The 23,190-nt window shown below is 38.5% G+C and overlaps 1 protein-coding gene and 1 long non-coding RNA gene across 13 annotated transcripts in view; one reads left to right on the top strand and one right to left on the bottom strand.

Annotated features, from left to right (window-relative positions):
• The window catches only part of PKD (serine/threonine-protein kinase D3), a 273,053-nt gene extending 265,916 nt beyond the window's left edge, over positions 1–7,137 (top strand). For all 12 annotated transcript variants that reach the window (XM_067119831.1, XM_067119860.1, XM_067119879.1 and 9 more), the window contains one exon: positions 4,501–7,137. In XM_067119831.1, coding sequence (XP_066975932.1) covers positions 4,501–4,751 — 251 coding nt within the window. In that variant the 3' untranslated portion in view covers positions 4,752–7,137. The remainder of the gene's footprint in view (positions 1–4,500) is intronic.
• Positions 1–23,190, bottom strand: part of LOC136847887 (uncharacterized) — a 49,768-nt gene that overhangs the window by 12,688 nt on the left and 13,890 nt on the right. The gene's annotated exons all lie outside the window — the stretch shown is intronic.

The raw sequence follows: 23,190 nt of genomic DNA, 5'->3' as shown, positions 1-23,190 counted from the left end.
TTTCACCCTTGCAATGAATCCAGACTGCAGACCAAGCATAACTGGAGCTCATCAGTGCACATTCCTACTAGCGAGTCCCATGAAAGTTGGTTTTCCTGAAGTGTGACACATCTTGAAAAATATCTGCTGTTGTTGTAGAATTTCCATGGGGTGACAGAGCAGCATTTTCTCTTTAACGCAGTTGGCTGACATGAAACGAGCATACATCAGTAGTTGAGAACACTGAGTGATGTCAGTTGTTTTGCCACACTTGATGGAAAAAACAGGAGAATCTCTTACTTGGTTAAGAATTTGATCCTTGATTCTTGAGAAAATTCATCGATCCTTCCCTTGACAATATTGTTTGATAGTGAAATTTGGGAAAACTTGTTCACCCTGTCTTTCCCCAAAACTAGTTCTGCTGCATTAAGTATGCTTGGTTTTATGAGTCTCCAATCCAATGTTATGGCTTTTGTTTTTTGAAGTCTGTTGCCGAAATGCCCTGCTACTTTCCAAATTGGCTTGCTTCAAGGAGTGTCATTTTGTTTCAAAGAATGCCTTAAGCTTGTCAGCTAGAGCAGGATGTGTTGTCCTCAAGTGGCGTTCCAAGCGAGAGGGTCGCATTCCATCATTGCTCAGAGTCTTGGAAACGTCTTGTGTCACCCTTTTGGAAGGGCACGAATCCAAATTGAATATAGATTCGTCAAGATATTTATGCTTATTTGTACTCGTTGTGAATTATTTGATGTGCCGTAGACAACGAAAATCTGCAATTAAAACAAGGCATATGTAAGTTGAGATGAACATCACTACTTGCTCATAAACAGAAACCATTATAAAAGTCGTTCACAGTCCATGGACCTTACAAAGTAAAAGTATAGCATTAATTGTAGACCTGTATTTATCCATTATTAGTAATAAAAAAAAAAAAAAAGTTGCTAACATGCAAATATTTCTATTATAGTTGCAGTGTATTTCAAAATAGTATTTTATAATATGAAATTTCAGCCATAATTGCAACCAGTAAAAATCTTATTGATAATTCTCCGAGAACAAGCACCTCATCCGTTATTTGTGAGTTTTCATAAACTGCTATCCTGAAATAAACTTCAACTATAATTATGAGGTATTTGCATGGATTATGTAGGTTTACGAATTTTATTTAAAAATGGATAAATGCAAAGCTATTACGGTAATACTGCGTATGATCCATGGTCTGTGGACCACAGACTGTGGCCAAATTTTGTAATGGGCCTCAAAACATGACGACACGACAAAATGGTCTCTCAACGATTGACTTAACAGAATGATGCCAGCAATCATGGCCGATGGTGAATGACTGGCTATCACCCAGTATTGTAGTGCAGGGAAAAGGTGACAGGCCTCATGTATCATGAATGGCTATCTCCGATATTCACTTAGCTAGGTAGAAAGCGGCAGGAATAAGAAATAAAAACAAAACCTATATTTATTTAGTGTACGTATCGCAAAATGTGCCTCATTCGAGAGTAACAGCTATTAAGAGTAAAATTAAAAGTAATTGTGGACGTGGGTTAACTTTTAAGAGCGAAGTCAGTAGTGAAAGCAAAATTAAAAGAACTTGCACTCAATTTTTTATGAGGATACAGCCTCTGATATATGACATGATAACAGGATACAGCCTCTGATATATGACATGATAACAGAACTGAATAAATGTGAGAGAAGAGATGTTATTCCCATGGATGTGTGCAGAAGACTGGGTCCTAGTCGAATCCTGGGAGAGAAGGGAGCTCACAAGTCACCAGAGCACTATGCAAGTCCAGGACGCTTAAATTCTCTCTCTCTCTCTCTCTCCCTCTTCCACCCCCCCCCATGGGTTTCAAGGGATAGGGAGGGAGGTAAATAATTACAGAAATTGGTAAGCCCAACAAGTGTAACTAGAGTAGTAATCTATAGGAAACTAACATTATAAGATACTGTACTTTTGTATTTTTTCATAAACTTCTGAATATTAGTTTCTCACTCTTGTTAAGAGAGTAATGAATATAATTAGAGAATTTTTAATTTTCCTTAGGGCTTGCACCCCCTGGAAATTGTTGATGCCCCCAGGTTAAGAACCACTGTTCTAATGCAATGTACAATCACTCAAAAATGTTTTGCAACATACTTCAAAACTTTTCGGACAACAGCTTATAATAGCGACATCTGGCGCTATTTGGCAATGCAGTTGTAAGCGTATGAAATAACTGAACACTAGTGGTGGGTCCGAGAAATTACCTGCAGTTTTCCTTAATTAAAGGATGTTACTATAATACTTCAGAGGTCATCGCTGTTCTTATGTTTTGATATTTTCATCTCCAGCTGCCATAACTATCTTTGTTTTATCGCCTTCATATGTGTGAACTTTGTGGACATGGGCCTACGACTGTTATAAGTTGAACTATTAGTCTTATTAACATCAATAAATATGACTTTTGTAAAGATTTGCTTGCACATCAAATTTTTGAATGACTAATCCTATGTATATTGTGAACTAGTGAAACTTAATATAAAATACAGTATACTGAACTGGACTAACAGATTTCACGTCTATTTTTGTAATACGTAGAATATAATTGCGCGCACACACACACAAATATATAATGCTGTTATGTGTAATTTCTCATTTCTTTCATTGCTACTCAGGCCTATGATTTGATGCCTCTTATGAAGCTAACTGAATATATAACGCCTATTGTTGTATTTCTTATTATCCAAGTTTCTAAAGAATTAAAATTAGCAAGAAGTTCAACATTAATTTAGTTAATGCTAAATGCCATCAGTTGAAGACTACTACCATGCTCATCAGTAGAGAATGTCTCATCACAAAAGATGACTCTTACAGAAATCATCGGCCACTGGATTATATTATAACGCAAACCCTAGCCTCTGTTCTGTGTTTCGCTGATATGAAGTGTTTCTTGGCAGGAGTATGAAGAAATAATATCTTGGTCTCATGTAGCCTGTTAAGGATGGTTTGAGCAGCAATTTGAAGCGAGAGCGTAATAATGTTCTCTCTTTATAGCAACACCAGTTGTAAAGGGGAGTTGGGCGGAGCTCCTTCAGTGATCATCCGATGATGATCCTTAACAGTAGTGCAACAATGGGGTCGTCCTCCACTTTTTACAATGAATTTATCATATTTCCTCATTCTCTCTTTTGTTGTATCCCTCTATACATGGTTGTTTTATTTACGCTAAGCTGCCGAGCAATATCTACAATAGAGACATTAGTCTTATGCAAGCTAATGATTGTGGTGTGGCTGAGTCTGTTGCACATCTTATCGGGGCAAGTGACGAGACAGTTTAGTTTAACTTTCCTGCCTGAATGTGGAGTCACACTATAGCATACGATGTTATGAGATTTTTTCTTTTTTGTTTTTAACAACGATATTGGTTGAATTCTTTCTTTCTTTACTTATATATAATTTCATTGACGATTAGTCAATATTATTTTATTAGTCAATAAGCTTTTATCTGGATTCAAAATATAGTTTCTTCTTTGACTCTTTTGCCCAATCATCTGAAGTGAAATTTTTCAAAATGTTTCGTCATTTTCGTAATATGAATTTTTCACTCACCATTCTTTTTTATATTATTAACTGTATGATTAATAACCAAAGTTGAATAAGAAAATTACATTTCCTTGTAAATATTAAAAGAACAAATTACTGTTAGGTGAACAAAAACTTCTGGAGCATGTTGCAAAACATTTTTGAGTGACTGTACATATGCATACCCTTATACACACACACACACACACACGGTTACTGAAAAATGTGTAGCGATAATTTTTACTGTATTAAGTAGTATATTACATTAAGTAATGTTAATATGTCAATAAAAATAATGTATGAGAGGGGTTGGACATGTTAAGTGCATATTGCTTCCTAATGTTTAGCACAAAGAGGAAAGCATTGGTCTCATATATGTGTGCGTTTGTTCACTGACCACCCCTACAGGCACAGCCAGGAAAAAGTCGTCAGCCAGAGTGCATTTGTTCTTTTCATTGTCTAATACCTCTAGTGTACTTAGTGGGTTATCCACTAAGGAAGAGAGGTTGTCTGCTTGGGTGTTCTTGGTCCACTGTCTGATAACCCTATTATACTTGCTGTATTTCTTGAATAAGCACAAAATATTTTTATTACAGTATTTTTGACTCGAGTGAGTCTGTTAAGTATTGACATCCTCTTAAGTGGAGGTTGTAGCGCACAAGCAGCACTGTACGTGTTTCTCCCCAAGCTGGGAAATTAGGAGAATCAGGCCATATTCAATGATTCATACTGACTTTCAATAAAAAATGCATCAGTCATGCCTTATATTAGGATATAATATGACTAATGGCTGTACTGAACTCCTAGTGTAGAATGTTAATGGATGTTAATGGGTATATAATTGCTTTTCTCCCAAAAAGTTAATACTTGTTTAATGTGAAAATCACTGGATCAGAGAACTGACAATTGCAGTCTCATTAATGAACTTTGTTTTTTCTCTCTTTCAGCTATTGATCTAATAAATAACCTTCTACAAGTGAAACAAAGAAAAAGATTAACTGTTGATAAGTCTTTAGCACACGTGTGGCTCCAGGATTACCAGTGTTGGTGTGATTTAAGAGAACTTGAGATGAAAGTTGGTGTTCGCTACATTACTCATGAATCAGATGATGCTCGTTGGGCATCATACCGAAGGCAAGATGGTCAAGTGTCCCCTGTTTCTCCTGTTACAACTGAGGATGATGTTTTAGCAGCATAATAGATATAATGGAATCTTTCCTTTCTTATGTGTCCCTTAATTTACCTTTATTGTGGATATGGGTTATAGAAAACTAGTTGAGGGGGGTGGGGAAGAAAGAAGGTTAACTGGGAGAGGGAAGCTGGAGTTTTAAGCGAGGTAATGAGTTAGAAATATAAGCCAAAATTGACTCCATACTTTACATTTTTATATCATCCATTATTGTACCCTAGACAAGTGTCAAACTTACTTATATTTCTGAAGTTGTTACAAAAAATAATTTTATATGACAACAAATTCAGGTCTAAGGAAAATTGATAAATTGAGAGCCAATACTGCAGTTTTATGAATATTGGATTTTTATGCATATGAGATTTGTATGTATAAGTTTAGGTAATGATGTGTTTAATGAGTAGACTTATTCCTAAGATTGGTGCCAGGTTTTTATTAGTATATGATGTGCTCTCTTCATCTAATTTTTCCTTATCAGATAATCTAACACATAAAAATGGCAGTTAATATATTTATGTTATAACTTTGCTTCATGTGCCTCTAGGAAAGTGATTTATCATGATTAAAATGTAGATTTTTTATTAGCTATGGATTTTTTGTACATCACATATCACAATTTGACTTTTTATTTAATTGCTCAGTAGGAAGAAAGGGGTAACTGGGTACAGTAACCATGTATTGCATTCATTTTAGGTCAGTACCACAAGTGTTTTTTTTTTTTATTGGTAAGGGAATCTCAAGTCTTGTTTCTTATTTCACATTTAATTGTGCAAATTTTAGAATAGCTTTAAATCACTTTATGAAATGAAGAATGTTTTGAATGATAAAATGTATTTGAAAGTTGAGTATTTAATAGTGTGTGTTCTTGGAGTTTATTTCTGATTTAGATCTTTCTACACTTGAGCTCTGGTACATCTTGATAAACCCTTGTTGTGAATTGTAATTTTATTCTAAACCTTCAGAATGATTGTTTAAAGAATATTTCAGTATTTTTTGTGCTCAAATGGTAATGTTCATTCTTCAGTTTTCTTAAGAATTAAAAACAACTTTTTTATGGTGTTGTTATATATGCTGGTACATACAATGATTTTGTGTTCTTTCACATTGTATAACCTTTCACAATATTTGTGATTGAGCCTTTGATAGGTATTAAGTGTACTAGATTTATATGTATTAACAAGTATCACACAGGGATGCATGAAAGCAATAGTGTCAGTTGCGCTTTTTTTAATCTGATTGTTAATGTAACTTCGTTTCTATTCATCAATGGCAGTTTTGTGTAGGGAATCTATTTTAATGAATAAAGTTATTAAATTATTTAAGGAGACGATTCAGTAGTCATTGCTTTTAAAATTAACATTTTTACCAGAAATCAAGAAGTAGGTGGACCATGTGATATATACATAGAACAAACAGTTAGTAGGTTTTCTATTTAGTGTAAGTACATGTTATAGGCTGTGGCAACAACATTCTTTCTCTGTCAAGTCATAAAGTGGTGTTAAACACTGAATTGACATTAATAAACAGTGAAAAATGTGCAATTGAAAATCAAATGTAAATTTTTTGTTTTTATTATTTTAATGGGGCTTCCGAAGGTAAAACTTAGATCTAACAGTATTATAATTGTTATTCACTGCTTGTAGCTTTTGCATTTTGGGGTGTTATGTACTATGGCTTTGTTACTTCAGATGACTCATTATACAAGACAATGGCTGGCAGTTGGTTTTTCTTTAAATAATCTCAGTATCAGCCAAAACAGCCATTTCCATTGCCTTAATGGTATCATCTCTGTCTCTCTGTGCATGCCTTTTGGCCCTCTACCTCAGTGTTTTCAATGCTATAGGAGTACAATTGAATTCTGGATATCCAAAGGATTTTTTAACATTAAGGTTAAACACACTGTGGATCTTCACTTGCATCATTTGGTATTTATTCATACATTTTTCAGTTTATTTTGGTAATTTTCTCATCAATTATTTTTACTTAAACTAGCAACTTCACATTCCTGTTGCCTTAGCCAGAGTTATGTATGCAATCACCAGGTCTGGAAATTTAGTTATTTCCCAATTGTCTTTTAAGTAGTGATCATAGTTGTTAAGGAAGATGTTATGGTCTGAGTGAAGTGAGGAATATGTTGTCAAAAATGTGAAAAAAAGAAGAAGTTCCTTTGGATATTTATGACTTCTACTTTTCATAAAGCACAGGTTGTTTGGTGTATTTGCTTTGTTACTAATCATGGTAGTGGCTGCTATGTAGGGCAACTTCAAGCTGATGCTCCTTTGTTAAGGGTTATACAATTGTCAGTCACATGTACAGAATATGCATCTGTTTGTAATAATTGGAATGTGTGAAAACATTTGTATTTCTACTTATGAATATTAATTCCTATTAATTTTCCTTACTTTTACTTAATCTTTTTATCTGTAAAATAATCTTTACAAAGGATGTCACATAAACTTAAATATGTGTATGAGCACATCACCTTTCAAAGACAATAATAATGTCATTACACGAAGTAATGCAAATTTTAAAAATTATTTTGCTTCTACCCTTAAACCATAACATAATATATACAAGCACAGCTTGCAGCCTACATCAATTGTCTTTAATGGCCTGATGTAGATGTTGCATAATAATGATGTCATAATAATGATGTCATCCATAGTTATGTTTAGTTAGAAATCTAAGAAAATAGAAAGCACATCAATATCTTAATATTTCCTGTGCCTTTTAAAATGTTTACTAACATTTTTGCCTATACTGTATTATATTATTTGTTCATATATGGAACAAACCTTGCTCTTAATGTAAGGGATAAATTCTCTAGCGCCTGCTGGAATCGGGTAAAAAATATCACAAGGAATTGGTGGCAATGGGAGTCAGCCAATAGGGGAGTAGGAGGAAGCAGTTAGACCTGCCTTACCCCCGCTATGCATCATCATACCAATTTCTCTCTTAACTGCCTTCATGGCAAGATGGTACTGTGCCCTCTCTCACAAGAAGCCAGTTATTTTGCACTTCCTACTCACATTACGCTTCAGCGTTCTGGTTTTTTCTTTCTTATTTGTTGTGTGATATTGTGCTTTGTGTCGTTTTTGCATTTACTGAATTGCAAACCCATGATTCAGCTAAGTCTTCCAGGCATCAGAGACAATGCCCTGGGGCTGGTAACAACCCTTGTTCTCATTTGGATACAGACCTCACCATTCCACTTGTAGGGTGCAGAGCTAACATTTGCAGCATAAGTAATCCTTGTTCCGAGTGTTGTCTTTGGTTTCCTTAGTAATGGAGGAGATATGATAAAAAGAGGAAGTATAAGAGGAAACCGACAGCGCCATCTTGTGAAGGCTTTTCCCCTTCGCTCCTCTTCTCCTACAGTTGATACTTGTCCATCCAAGCACATCTGTGTTGTTCCCATTCCTGCTTCCTCACATAGCTGTACTTCCCTCATGGCGCACGGCCATGTCTCTCCTGCCTTAGAACCAGACTCTCGCCCATCTCATGCTGCAGAACACAAGTCCAGAGAGGAGACCTCTAGGATCTCTTAAGTCTACAAATCAGACTTCTCCACACAAAATCACTATGATTTCTGCTTCATCTCATCACACTCATGAATCGAATGTCCCTCAAGTCCGTAGGAAAAATTATAAAGCTCCAGTTTAGAAGTTCATTGTGAAGGAATACTCTCAGAACAGAGACCGTCCCCTTAGTCCTCGCCCTCATTCACGTTCACATTCCCCCAGGAGGGATCGCAATCGGTGTTCTTGCTCATGACCACGACCATAATCCATGCTCGTTCGCACGGCTGTGACCATGCTTCACATAATGACAGCCTAACGTGGGCCCAGCAACCAATCAAAACATTCATCAACTCAACATAGTTCTCGCTCCCATTCCCATGGGCAGGATCGGGATCAGGACAGGATTCCTCCTTATTCTGCAGATCTACAGGCCCCCATGAAAGTCCTGGGACCCGAACAAGCCTACGCCCCAGTAGTGAACAATGACGTTCTGTCTCCCTCTGACTCGGTTGATAGGCTGGATCATGATTCCTGTGGCCCAGAGGTAGAAGATACAGATCACTAAGAGTTTATGGCTATCTCCTCTGATCACACTTCAAAAATCGAAGCTCTGTTAGGACCTAAAAACAGAGGTTAAGTCCTCCTCTGGGTTACAATGCTCTAAGCGTGCTGATTTCATTCTTAGCCAAGTGAATTCTCAGTCTCCGGGCGGGACAATTCAGTACGCTCTAGCTGCTTCCTCCATCACTGCCTCAACATAGATGTTTTTATGAAGCCTCCAAGGTGGCCTTGCAACCAAGACAAGTTGATCCAGACCTGGTTTGTTTAGGTTCAGGAATTTCATTAGACCAAATTAGAGCAGAGGGCTCATCCTTCACTCATCAAGAAGCAATTACCTTAAGAGACAACCGCTTCGTCAGCTTTCCAGGCCGCTTCATGGGTTGATTTATGGGCAACAGCAGTGGCTAAGATCTCTTCTGCTACCATGGGCGACATTGAAGAGAGTACCACCGCCTTAAGGTTGTTGCAATCTGGCAGTAAGATGATTTCTTACATGGCTCACTTAATGACTACTGTGTGGGCCAATTGGTTACCAAAAAGAAGAGATGCCACCCTTTCCAAATACTAGCTTTATGGAATGGAGATATCCTAAGCTCCTTGTCTATCTTCCCCAAGGACCAGCTTGACACTGCAGTCGACAGACGTAAAGCAGACAACAATGACTGTCTCTTCCACGAAGCCGTCTCAAAATCATTTGGTCCTTCTTGTGCTGGCACTTCCAAACCAAGACCCCAATATGTACTTCTTACATATCTCCTAAGAGACCTCAAGGGGTGACGGTACCTCGCAAAGGTCATCAACCTTCGCCACCTCCAACCAAGCCAATCAGCAGCGGCCCTTTCAGCCCTGCTTTTCCAGGCCTGGGGCGGAGGCAGAGGCAGAGCTAGAGGAGGTAGACGATAGAGTGGGCACCACTTGCTGCCATCAATGGGTAGGGTGCCTGGCAAGCCATTGGGCAGCTTGGCAGCAGTACAGAGCAAAGACCTGGGTAACAGATGTTCTACAGGTGGGATACCTACTACCCTTCGAGTTTCCTCCTCCCCTCTCCGAGCTTTCCCTTCACCAACCAACATACGCTCCAAGATCACCGAAGCATCTAGCTCTCAGAGAGGAAGAAAAGGAAATGATGGTAAAAGGAGCTGTGGAGATAGCACAAGATCCTTCTCCAGGTTTCTACAGCCATGCCTTTCTGGTTCCAAAGCAACAGACGATTGGAGGCCGGTAATAGACCTGTAGTCCAGGAACATTAGCCAAATTTATAAGGCAAGATGGAAAAAATGTAGAAAGCTGAATTTTTCAGTAATGATACTCCAAGACATGCTGGATTCAAATCTGCAAAGACCCCAAAATCCTCCTTGTGCTAAATGTGTTAGAGCCCAAAATCCAAGATGGCCGCCATTTCCACTAATATTAGCGTATCTCGCATACGAATCTCACTTATGTGCAATTAATACCTGATTTATGTAAGTTTCTTGAATGAGAAATGAATAAGATATTTTAGGTATATAATCTTGGCCTTTACTTAAAAAAAAAAAAAAATGTCAGGAATATATAGAGAGAGAGGTTTTAGATCACAAATCTTGTTTTCAAATATTTCAATTACAGGACTACATACATTGGAAATTTAACAAACCTTTTACAACTGCATACATTTATGACATAGTAATCATTATTTAAGGTTACTAGCCTTCAGGGGATGCACCAATATAAAGAAAGACGGTCTTAACTCAAGTCTCAAAGTCGCAAGATCACAGGTTAAATTGCAGAGGTACCTGTCAAAAATTAGGCTGATTCCAAAACATGAATCTCCTGCTATAGTGGCTTAGTGAGATTTAAGATAAGATCATTTTTACCACCACATATACATGCATTTGAATCGCATTAAATATATAACAAAAATTTAAATTCCTAAAAGAAAAAATTCGAAACTTCACTTTTCTAGACAAAATCGTTAATAATGAAATTCATTATTATTGTCATCACTGTCATCTAGAGGATAAACATTATTGCACGTTATACCAGTGCATGAGAGCACATTTCCGAGCAGTTCAAACCAGTTTTATGACATATGCATTTCTTGCCACAGCCTGTCTTACATCCGCAAGATACCATGCGTAAAAATATGGTCAGGAGCCAGGTCTATCAGTGCAAATCGGAATGAGCTTGTTCTCGTACTTCCATCCCCAATCAGTAGTTGTAGATTATTAACATTGCCTAATCCACTCCTGCACTGCAAAGTAAACACGGTATGCATGAAACTTTGCAGCTGCTGAAGTTGGAGGAAGGCTCGAGTTCAAAAGGTACACGCAGATTTTTCATTTCTGCATATATAGGACAAATCAAGTCTATCAAGGTCTGGTGATGTGTCATCACCTTTATACAGTTTGGAGCAAGAAGCTTTCCCCTGCGCTTGCGATCTCGTCATGTGTAGCATCAACATTCTTGAATGAATCAAGTGTCACCAGTCATACTGTTCCAGTACCTTTAAGGCCTTCTTTTGTCCTACTTTAAACAGAGCTGACACTATATCGCACCCTGTAATTGTATGCGGTCAGCAAATGCTTCCTGGTATTTGGATGCAGAGCTTCCATGATGTCATATATGCTATAAAGCGGCATCCCGTGCATACTGCATGTAAAGATTTCATTTAGCACGGTCGAGTAGCATCACTAACAGGTCTGTGTCCTTTCCAACTAAGATTACTGGACGATCTGTGCTGACTGCATGCTCAACTGCTGTGTCACTGATATGAAATCAGCATCTGCCTGACTTTGAAGGCATGTTACACCTAAAGTGGTCAATTCATCCATCAAGCGACAATGAATCTGGCTTTGTTTTGTCGATTGGCTAAGAATGAATGTTGGCTATTAGTTGCAGCCATGCCAAGTTCAAACAGGATATCTGGGGCCACATTTTGGTCGGCCGTTAAACGAGTTTGCTATGCCAACTTTGTTGATAAGTATGGGGTTACTGTACCCATCAAAAAGCAAATGATTGCTCCTGTGCCATAATTATTGAGAACATAACCTGAATAGTTATCAATAATGTCTTTATATGTACCATCATTTGGCCATATAACACTCTGTAATAAGTGACCGCCATCAACTACATAAAGTGGATTTTGTAGATCACCAATGGGGGTTGGATTGACATATGCTTTCAATGCATTGGCTAATACACTTTTTAGTATTTTTTACGCATTATACCATTCTCAAAAATATTGATGGTGGTTGCTTGCTGAATTCATGTTTTAGATGGTCCTTCATCTCAGAACGATTTTGTATCACACAGGTGACACGCATGAAGAGTGACATGGGGTTAATTTCCACTTGGTGGCCAGTTTTTGCGCTGTTATTTGCTATGGCAATAGATATTACTTTATCATTTCTCTTGAGCTTGATCAGTATAACTGATTCCAGTTAGTCTGCTCGCAGCTTCCTCCCCAACTTTTATGGCTAGGTCAGCATTGGCAGTTTCTGGGGCCACTCGCCAGTAGCAATACAGACTAACTTATCCTTGTTTTCCCACTGTATGAGAATGGTGCATGCTGTGATAAGTAAGCCTTGAACTTGTTGGAAATGTGTGCACCATCTCTGCAGTTGTAGTTGCACGAAAGGTCTTTATGCTGATCACTGGTAAGTGATTGTGTTCCAGTGAATGATTCCAGAGATTCGCATATTGGAGCAGTTTGGGGTAGGATGTGGACCATTTTAGCTTGTGTGCTCGCTGTTATACCCCGTCCACGAGCAATACCTCCTCTTGCCTTGAGCATTCGCATCAGGATCTGTTCTATAGTCTGATCTGTAAATACCCCACACCAGAACCTATCTGGTCTTCTTATTGTCCAGTACCCTCTGAGGTGAACTTCTTATATTGGGACTCACTCATGATGCTCTGGAAGTTCCTTCATTTGGTCAAGGTAGAGACGAGCTGATTTGGCATATGCAGTGTGACCTCCAGCATGGAAAATTGGAATCATCTTCACAATACAGTACAAGTGTAGCTCCCAGTCTCCGGTTCTCTCTGCTCGAATGAAGAACAGTAGGATTCTAATCATTTCATGTACTCTATCCATAGTTTGCCAGTTCTACTGCTTTAGGGATATATCCTCTGAAGATCTTCAATTATCTGGCACAATTGCGATATTGTGTGTTCTGCAGCCAGGTCATCTGGTTGACATGTATTTAACAGCGTATCCAGCAGGATTCAAATCTTGGCTTATGTTTACTCACTCAGACAATGTGGTGTATCCAACATCTCTGACATTATAGAAGCTGCTGAGAGCATGTGGGCAAAGCACGGGTATATCACGTGCCCTGTAAGCATGTGATTCACAGAGTTTTTGCATATACAGTTTCCCATTGGTTTCTCAAACCACTTCCATTCAAGATGTGACCAACTGACCCCTGTAGGACATAATTAGATGAAACCCACCTAGTCTAATGAACACATTAGTTAAGTCAGGGCATGACTCAACAATCTCAGTTGCTTTGCTGTACAGAGGCTGGTCAAAAGTGACAGATGACACACCCAGGTTATATCTACAGATAGCTGCTGTACAAATGAAAGTGCAGAGTAAAATGTACCAGGTTGGCTTGGATCATGGTTGATGAAGGGCAGTATGTCAATCCTGCTTATATCAAAGTTTCTTGTGTAACCACTGTTTGGTTAAAGCCACCCCACATAGAGACAGCGTGTTGGATCAGCCACAAAATAGCTTGACAACCACATGCTATCTAACATGGTTACTAGCTTGAGACCTGGGGGTTCAGGATTTGGAGGCTGTAGCTGACCAATCTTAATCTTTTGAGCCTGGGGACAGCTGGTTTATTGTACCGCAGAAGAGGTATTCACCAAACTTTCCTGTGTCTACAGCAGTCCTGACCCTAGGTGAGCGCTCCAGTGCAGGTTCAACATAGTCTCCTGCAGGTGTGACACAAGCAATGCCACCAAGGGCATGCCAAGTATCATGACCTGTCAATGTGCGAATATTGCAATCAGCATTACAAAACACAAAGTTAATCAGTGAACCCTCCCAGTCATAATGCTTCTCTTCTGTTGGTAGTAGTGCATCATAAAGCCTCAGTACTTCTCTGATAATCATCCACGAAAAAACTCATGCTATGAAGTAAATCTACAAGCTCACGGGACTCAAATTTAGTTAATATACACTGATATTGCAAGGAGAATGGGGACACAAATGATCTCGGGCGAGCTGCAGCAGTTATAGCATGGGATAAGCTGATCACCTGGCAAACACTCTTGCTGCTTTTTACTAAACGTGATAACAGGCGCAACAAGAGTTGTGAAACCATATTGTCACTACTGAACAAATCTGAGAATTTAGGGGAAATGAGAATTGTCATAGATGATAGACCGCATTTGATCCTCAATTAGAGTAGCTGCCATGTCAATTACTTCACAAGCTGTCAATCCAGTATCTTTATAGCTTTCCCTGAGAAGCCTATTGCCTTTATCCAAAAATGTGTATATTGTCTCCTTCCCATGGTCAGTACTTACAATGAGGCTATCACCATAGTGAGCTTGAAGTTTTGCTTTAGGGTGCTTCTAGTGTAAACGTCTTCCTCCATAGCAGATTTTGCCATAAGTTCCTGTAAATCTGTACAGAGAGTATTGATGGATATCACTAGCATCTATGTGTTCACAAAGTCTCATAAAGGCTTCCTGCTTTTCATTGTCCACTGACCCGCAGGGACGACCCTTATTGGTGTGCTTCTCCAAATCACGACCACCATGAAACCTAATTTGACAGCTGTGGTGATACACACCTTCAGCGGCAACAAGGTCACCAACATTCTGTACCCGAATATGTACTTCTTCGCCCCAACCATCACCATGCTCCATGGCCTTTGTTGTGATTCAAGACCGTAGTTCTGTTGTTTCTGCAGTGTGTACTTCACTACGACGATGTTTTGGCAACTTAGATAGTCCATCATTGTCTATGTATTCTGCACAATAAATACAACATGTTTTGATGTCAAAAGAGGGAACTTTGGATCTGCAGACATGCTTCTTTTCTTCTTCCTTGCTTATCGCTGCCTCTTGCTTACGTTTCTTGATATTGGATGGTTTCCTGTATTTATTCTTACACTGTGAATGTGTTGGAATGGGCATTTTTTGTTTAAGTATTCTTTTGTCAATTCCATCTTGTAGTTCAGAGCTTATTGACAAAATGCTATCAAGTCCTCTCTCTGTCAAGAGACTACGATCTGTAACAATTGGTTCTATGCAAAAAATGCAAACTTCCTGATCAGCCATTATGCTTCACTCAATCTGAAAATAAAATATAGTATATCAGATCTAAGAAAACATTACTGACAATTTCACTTTGGACAGGTAGTATTTAATTTATGGAAGTATGTGTCAATCATTTGTCAGCTAAGAGTGGAACGTCGCTGTACCCTGCAACAAACAAAAGTAATAGAATATGATTCTTGCCTTTTTCCTTAGACCTAAAAACATAAATTAAGTTGGAAGCACGAACAAAGTTAAACTTGTTATTCATTTTTCACTCTAGAAAAGATGAAATTATTGTCTCATTGCATGAAATACAAAAAAATTCACTATTATAACTGACAGGTGGCAGCCATCTTAGATTTTTGGTCCTCATGCATTTAGCACAAGGGGGATTTTTGGGGTCTTTACATATTTGAATTCAGTACGTTTTGGAGTATTATTCCTGAAAAAATCAGCTTTCTACATTTTTTTTCCATCATTTCACCTAATGTTTCTGGGCTACTGTCGACTCTCGACCTTTTCATCAAGAAGACGCGGTTCAAAATGGAAACCCCATGCACAGTCCTTGCAGCCATCAAGAAGAACGACTTCATGCTCACGAAAGACCTGAAGGATGCATACGTCCAGATTCCAATCCACCAATCATCCATTAAGTTTCTTTGCTTCAGCCTTGGAGAGACAGTCTACCAATTCAAGGTTCTTCACTTCGGCCTATCAACTGCCCCACAGGTGTTCACAAGAGTGTCACCCTAGTCTCAACCTGGGTTCATTCTCACAGAATACGCATCTTGGGATACCTTGACGACTGCCAAGTTCTTGGGTAAAGCTAATCCAAGACAGAGATCATTTACTCCAATTTTGTCATGGCTTAGGCTTTGTGATAAATTTGGAGAAGTCAAATCTTTTGCCCAGCCAAAGGATCCTTTACTTGGGCATGCTCATAGAGACGACAGCAGCAAGGGTGTTTCCATCAGATCAACATGTAGACAAGTTCAGAAGCATAGTCCAGTCCTTCCTGTCCAAACAAAAGCAACCAGCATGTCAGTAGCAGTTCATTCTAGGTTACTTGTTGTCCCTGGAGAAGCTGGTTCATCATGGACGTCTTCACCTTTGCTTTCTTCAGTGAAGACTGAAATCATTTTGGTCCCCTTCAAAGGATTCCCCCATGCTTCTGGTTCCTCTGTCAAGAGAAGCGAGCAAGACAGCATGGTGGCAGGACGACAAGAACCTGACCATAGGAGTGCCCATTCACTCTCCCCCTGCGGAAATTCTACTGTTCTCGGAAGACTCATACGAAAGTTGGGGAGCGCATTTGGAGGATCTTCTAACATCAGGATTGTGGGATCACCAAGAAAAATAGCTTCATATCAACATCCTGGTGCTGAAGGCAGCCTTCCTAGCACATCAGGAATTTCAAGAAAGGGTTACAGAGCACTCCGTGGTCCTTGTGTCCAACAACACTACAGTGGCAGCTTACATCAACAATTTCACGAATTAAGAATACAATTACACGAGTGGGCAGCCTCCCATACAGTAGACTTCTCAGCCAGATGCATTCCAGGCAAGTGGAATGTTGTGGCGGAAAACTGAGCCATCGGGGTCAGGTCCTGGGGACAGAATGGGGAAGGCCAACAGTAGATCTTTTTGCAACAAAGTTCAGCAGAAAACTAGAGATTTTTGTTCGGTCGTTCCAGATCCCTGGGCTGTGGCAGATGATGCCCTACAACTTCCCTGGGACAACCTGGAAGCTTATGCCTCCCCCCCCTTGCCTAATCCGTCAAGTGATCAACAGAGTGATGATCTCCCAAATCTAAGGATGACCCTAGTGGCGCCCTTTTGGCCACATGAAGAATGAATTTCCAATCTTCTAACCTTGTTGTCCGACACTCCAAGGGAGAATTCCCCCATGGCACAACCTTCTTTGCCAACCACACATCGAGAGGTTTCACTGATCAGTAGGGTACCTATCTCTTCACAGCTGGAGGCTATCCAGTATCTCAGCTCTTCGTTGGGTGAGTCAGTAGAGCTGTGGACTGTCACTTGATGGGCCGAGTTCAATTCCCCGGCGGGCTGATGAAGAGTTAGAGGAATTTATTTCTGGTGATAGAAATTCATTTCTCGCTATAATGTGGTTTGGATTCCACAATAAGCTGTAGGTCCCGTTGCTAAGTAACCAATTGGTTCTTAGCCATGTAAAATAACCAATTGGTTCTTAGCCATGTAAAATAAGTCTAATCCTTCAGGCCAGCCCTAGGATAGCTGTTAATCAGCTCAGTGGTCCGGTAAAACTAAGGTATACCTATCCAGTATCTCTTGCAAGGGAAAGGCTTTTCTCGCACTTCAGCGAGAGATGTCAGTTGTCTCAGAAGAACATCTACAGCTGTGTATCAAGGAAAATGGGCAGTCAACTGTGATTGGTGTCATCAACAGGGTTTCTCACCTGTCAGAACTTGTATTCAACAAGTAGTGGATGTCCTCATCTCTGTCTGTAGGGAGAAACTACTTTGTTTCAGCTATCAAGGTCTATAGAGCTGCTCTAGGATTGGTTCTATGTTTAAAGGACGTGGGCCTCTCTTCATCGTGGGAAGTTTCTATGCTTCTCAAGAGTTTTGAGCAGTCCTGTTCCCCAAGAGATCTCAAACCATTGGGATCTGACCATGGTGCTTAGCAGTCTCACTTGACCTTGTATGAACCCTCACGGGGCCAACAGACAGGAATTTAACCCTCAAAATGGTTTTCTTACTGGCCTTGGCTTCAATCCCCAAAAAGGTTTTCTTACTGGCCTTGGATTCATCAGTCAGTGAATTATATGGACTCTCTTTTAATGGTGAACACACATGGGGGTTGGGGTTCCGTAGCTTTCAATTTTATCCTGAAATTCATAGCTAAGACTCAAAATCCCTCTGTTCATGTTGACAGATCATAGTCTTTCTCGATCCCTTCTCTTGAAGATTTTGTTGGTGATGACCCAGACAAATCACTGTTATGCCCCCGTCAGGGCACTATGTAGCTATCTAAAGAGGACTCGTCACCTCAGGCGTGATTGTCAAAGACTTTTTGTTACCACAGGCCAGGACAAGAAAGAAGTGTCCAAGAATACTATTTCCTTTTGCTTTTGTGAAGTGATTAGACAAGAATACAGTTCTGCTTCACATTTGGATGCCGATACAGTGCAGTCAGGAGCACATGATGTCAGGAGTCTAGGTCTACCATTGCTTTCAAAAAGAACTTGTTGGTTCACAGGATTTAGAAGGCAGGTACCTGGCTTCACCAAACCACCTTCACATCCTTCTATCTGTGGACGTTGCCCACAGGTCCTTGGACACTTTTCCTTGGGTCTGGTGGTGGCTGCTCAACAAGTTGTGTAGCTCATCCAGTGCCCCTTGTGGGACAGTTTGTATCTTGTCTAAGATGTTGGATATGAAAGAGAGAGTGAATGAAGTGACTGATCTACTTCCTTTCTCTTCTTCCTCTACTGGCAGGCAGTAGAGAATAATTCCATCATATGCTGGAACTGGTTAGATGCAGGTGAGCGAGCTTCCATTCTACATAGCATTAGGTGTTTGTTCCTACACAATACAAATTTCTTAAAGAAGCAGGTCCATTTCCTCTCTCTTACTCTTACAAGGGGAGAGGCAACTGGCAACAAACAAGATTGGTGGCCTACGTAAGTTTTGTTGTCTCTGACAATTCTGTGCCATCCTCCAAAACACAATGTAGATATGTATTTACATAGTCTATTATCCCAGATGTCTGGCTGTTCAGTAAACTTATGCTCAACAGATCAGAGGCTTACAACTCCTTCCCATGTCCTACCTTTGGCAAGGAAGTGAGCCCAGGTGGTCCAAACCTGTAGTCGGTTCTAGGGCTTTTTTATCCTCCCTCCAAAAGTAAGTCTTCCCTTACGTTAAGACCAAGGTAAGTTCTATATATGAACAAATGACAAATTTTACATCAATTTGTATTTTTCATAACTAACAAACCTTTGGTCTTAATGTATACAGCCCACCTTAAGCCACCCCTCAATCTTTTCCTGGCCAGAGGGTAACTGGTATGATCATATGTAGTGGGGGGTAAGGCAGGTTGCGCTGCTTCCTCCTATTCCCCTATTGGCCGACTCCAGTTGTCACCAATTCCTTGCGATAATTTTAACCAGATTCCAGCAGGCACTACAGAATTTATCCCTTACATTAAGACCGCAGGTTTGTTAGTTATGAAAATACAAATTTTTTTTAAATTTTTATTTTTTCAGTCTGGAAGAAAGGCACTAGATGTCAACAGATCCGTGATTGGCTGAGTATAACCTGTCCGAATAACCGTTATATTTTGTATAATTACAGTCCAACCTCTGGAATTCTGTGGTCTGGGAACTCCATATTCAGGGACATTTTTGAATCGGCCACCATTAGTTCTTGAGAGGCTAAGTGGGCAGCCATACATTTCAGTTTTTGGATTTTTTCAGATTTCAGAATTGAAGCTTGCTCCGTAAATACACAAGCACAATTCATTTCCAATGAAAACATTGTGAAAATAAAAAATATACAGGATACTTTATTTTGCATATATACTCATATATCATGCAATCATTAAAATTTCGTCCAAAAGCTTGATTTCATCATATATATCATGTACAGTATAGTGCAAGGTGTATTTACAGTAGATTACACTTGGCTAGGATATCTATGCCTGTCTCGGTTTTGGTAGATAATGCATATTAAATCCTAGTTAGCTTTTAACTGTTAAATAGGACTAGAAGCCAAAGTTCATCAAATTAAATGTGAATCTTCATACATTACATCGGGCTTACCATCATTGTGACTTGTCTAAGAATTCATCACTATTTCTTATAATTAACCACTTACTACTGTGTGCAAGACACAGGCTTAAACAACACAAGTACTGACCACAAGTACTGACCTAAACAATCGAGTCGAGAAACAGCTGTTAGCCAATGTCAGTTCCCGTGACTAACACACGTTTATTACAGTTGTCAACTTGTTAAAAATGTGCTAATTTTCAATGGTGACTTCCATAATAAAAACAAATAAATCTTTATACATCTTTCACTCAATGGAGAGGAAACTGTTAAAGTATGCCACTAAATTTATGGTTGTGCCTGTGACAGAAGAAATGAATAATGTACAAGTTACAAAACGTTTTCAAAGAGGCAAAGGCAACATCTAATACTGGCGAAATCACACCTTTACTTCATTAAAAAATATGAAAGTTGCATTTTAAACTCTTTGATAATTTACATATAAAATGATCCTCCGAAATGCATTTCACTTTTCAACTAATCGCTGTGATAATGTCGGTAAAATGTAATCAGCTGACGATTTTAAGAATGTAATCATTAGCAGAATGCAAATGGCGTGTTTGCGATGTTCATAAATTATAATACGATATATAATATGACAATAATGCATGAAGTATGCAAATCAACATTTTATTAAAATTATTCTTAATACAACTTTACTATCTGACTTATGCAAATGTATATCTGTCAGTGTAACAACCTAATCGGGTCAGTAAAATTTGTGCTGAAAATGAAAACCATAAAAGTTTGAATTATCGAAAAACATTAAGGGTGCGAGATCAGAATTTGACAGAGGTTTAAACTCCAACATGCATTTCCAGAGAGATAATTATGGAGCAGGCCAGAATTTTATTAAGGAACTAAACCTAACAAATGACAGTGGTTACTCGTGAGCTTTGCTCTACTTTTGATACCATAGCACTATATATATGTGAAATGAGCTGGCAAGACTGTTTACATAGAGGGTTTTTTATGGGTAATTTCTAAAATCTGGGTTTTTCTGTGGTCTGGCTATGGCCTGGACCCAAGGGTGCTGGTTTCAAGAGGTCGGACTGTATTTGGTTATCTGTGTGAAAGCTTATTTAATAACCATGAATTCTCCCTCCAAGATATGTCAGGTAAAAATACTAAGCTGGGATGCTATCAAAAAGATTTTTTCATTAGTACAAAAGTAAGTAACATGGCCAGTGAAGCTAGCATTTTGAAAGGGTTTAGGATGCACACTTTTTCATGCTGAATGTTTTATGTATTTTCCATGTATTTCAGCACAAATTAGAACAAAAAACCTTAAATATAAAATACATATAATTATCAGCATTATCTAATGACTAGAATCTACTTAAACTTTGAACTGTATATCAAACTTTATGGAAGTAAAACTAACAGCCACCAGTGTCTAATGGTGAGAGATTGTCTCCAGTTGATTTTTTTGGCAGTAGTTTGCTGGTTTGGGGGGTTTTTGAAAATAAAGATCATACTTAAAAGCAGTTACATTACTTTGGTTAACGTTTCTTGGTTATAAGTGCAATTCAGTATTTCTGTGGCTCCATTCATAGATGCACAAACTAAAACAATAAGGTTCACTTACATTAATAACCAAGACTTTCATGATCATTGCAATAGACAGTACTAGCTGAGAGGAAACTTTCTTCTCATTTTGTTTTTTTGGTAAATCAGGAGAAAACTTGCACATTCTCTGTAAATATGAGCTAGAATTCAAAATATCCATATTCATCATTGCAATTCATCTTGATACTTGGTAGCCTCTGTCACAATTGTATAAAATGTTGGCCTATGCTGTTAGTGGCATTTTCATTTTTTTGTACCTTGCAACTTAAATACCACTTGGTATAGCATTATGCTTCTCTTATTGTTGCTGTTTGTATGTACGCCTGTTGATAGAAAACCAATGCACCTGTCGCAAATCAGTGTTGTCAGTGCTCAGGAATGCATCAACATTCAATGTCGAACTATTCCTTCAAAATATGAGCATTTTGGTACATTTAAACGTTGAGACCATAAGTCAAACAATTATATGAAAGTAACTTCTTGTATCACATTCCTGCAAATCATTAAGAATTCTGTAACAAAACTCTGCAAGTACTTAGTGGAATGTAATTCATGCATACAGCGGTGATAAAGAATCTTGTGTATGCCATACAAGTCAATTTATATGGACGGTCTCTAAATTTTAAATGTTATTCTGAAAAATTTTTTCAATATACATCCAATATATATTCACTAGATACAAGTACCTGTACATGGATTAGAAATCTTACCTAAATTGTATGACTTTTATAATTATTGGAATGTATGTTTATATCTTGACAAATAGAATTCTGAATGAAAAAATTAACATTGCTACTAACTTTATTTATGCCTATGACTTTTTTTTTATAAGCCTTAGGTTACATTTTTCTCATTTTGTGACAGAATGTATTGCATAGTCAGGTGCAAGTTTACAAATAGGAGACATATCAACTGGTTTACTTCCTGAAGGACAAGCAACAATAACTGCCACTACTACTACCACTGCAGGCTACCTAATCTGAACATACTCAAAGCACTAAGCTCACCAATCAGAGGTAGAATATAATCGAGTGTTTTCCAGTTCCAGTTAAAAGGCGATATTAGGCAAGGAATGGAAATATATATATATATATATATAGCACTGGGACCTGTGAAGGTAGAACTTCATCAACTGAAGGGAATAGGGTGAACTAAACTGAAATGGCTCATCCAAATGAACAGTGGTTGTTTCTTTAAATTACCTACCTGTAAAGTTTCACAAGTAATTTTTATCAATTCCATGTTCTAGGTAGAATCTAATCATTACAGATTGTTAATAGGCAACCATTCTAATATTTAGTGTGGTTTATTCCAATTTGTGTTAAAATGTATGAAAAATACATTATGTTCTGAATGAAACCCATTTCAAGATGTTTACTTCAGCAACAGTGCTATTTACTTTTGGATCCATAAACATATTTTTTCAGTCTCAACTCAGTATTATTATTATTAACAGATGTAACATATATATATGGAGAAATCTGCACTATTAAATAAGCTTCCATTCACAGATCAAGTAATTACATGAGATATAACAATGTTATTCAGACATAATACATTCAACCAATCATCAATTTACCAATTACTAGGTGCATTTTTGTCAGATTAAAAAATAGAGTGTAGTTGCTTCTTACAGCAAAACGGACGAGGAGATTTTGGCAAGGAAGAGGTAGAATAAGGAGGAATGGATGCATCTGCCGCCATTGAGGAGAAAAGCCTTCCC

This window comes from Macrobrachium rosenbergii, chromosome 2, assembly GCF_040412425.1.
Source record: "Macrobrachium rosenbergii isolate ZJJX-2024 chromosome 2, ASM4041242v1, whole genome shotgun sequence".
Classification (NCBI taxonomy): domain Eukaryota; kingdom Metazoa; phylum Arthropoda; class Malacostraca; order Decapoda; family Palaemonidae; genus Macrobrachium; species Macrobrachium rosenbergii.
This window is presented reverse-complemented; position numbering and strand designations above follow the sequence as displayed.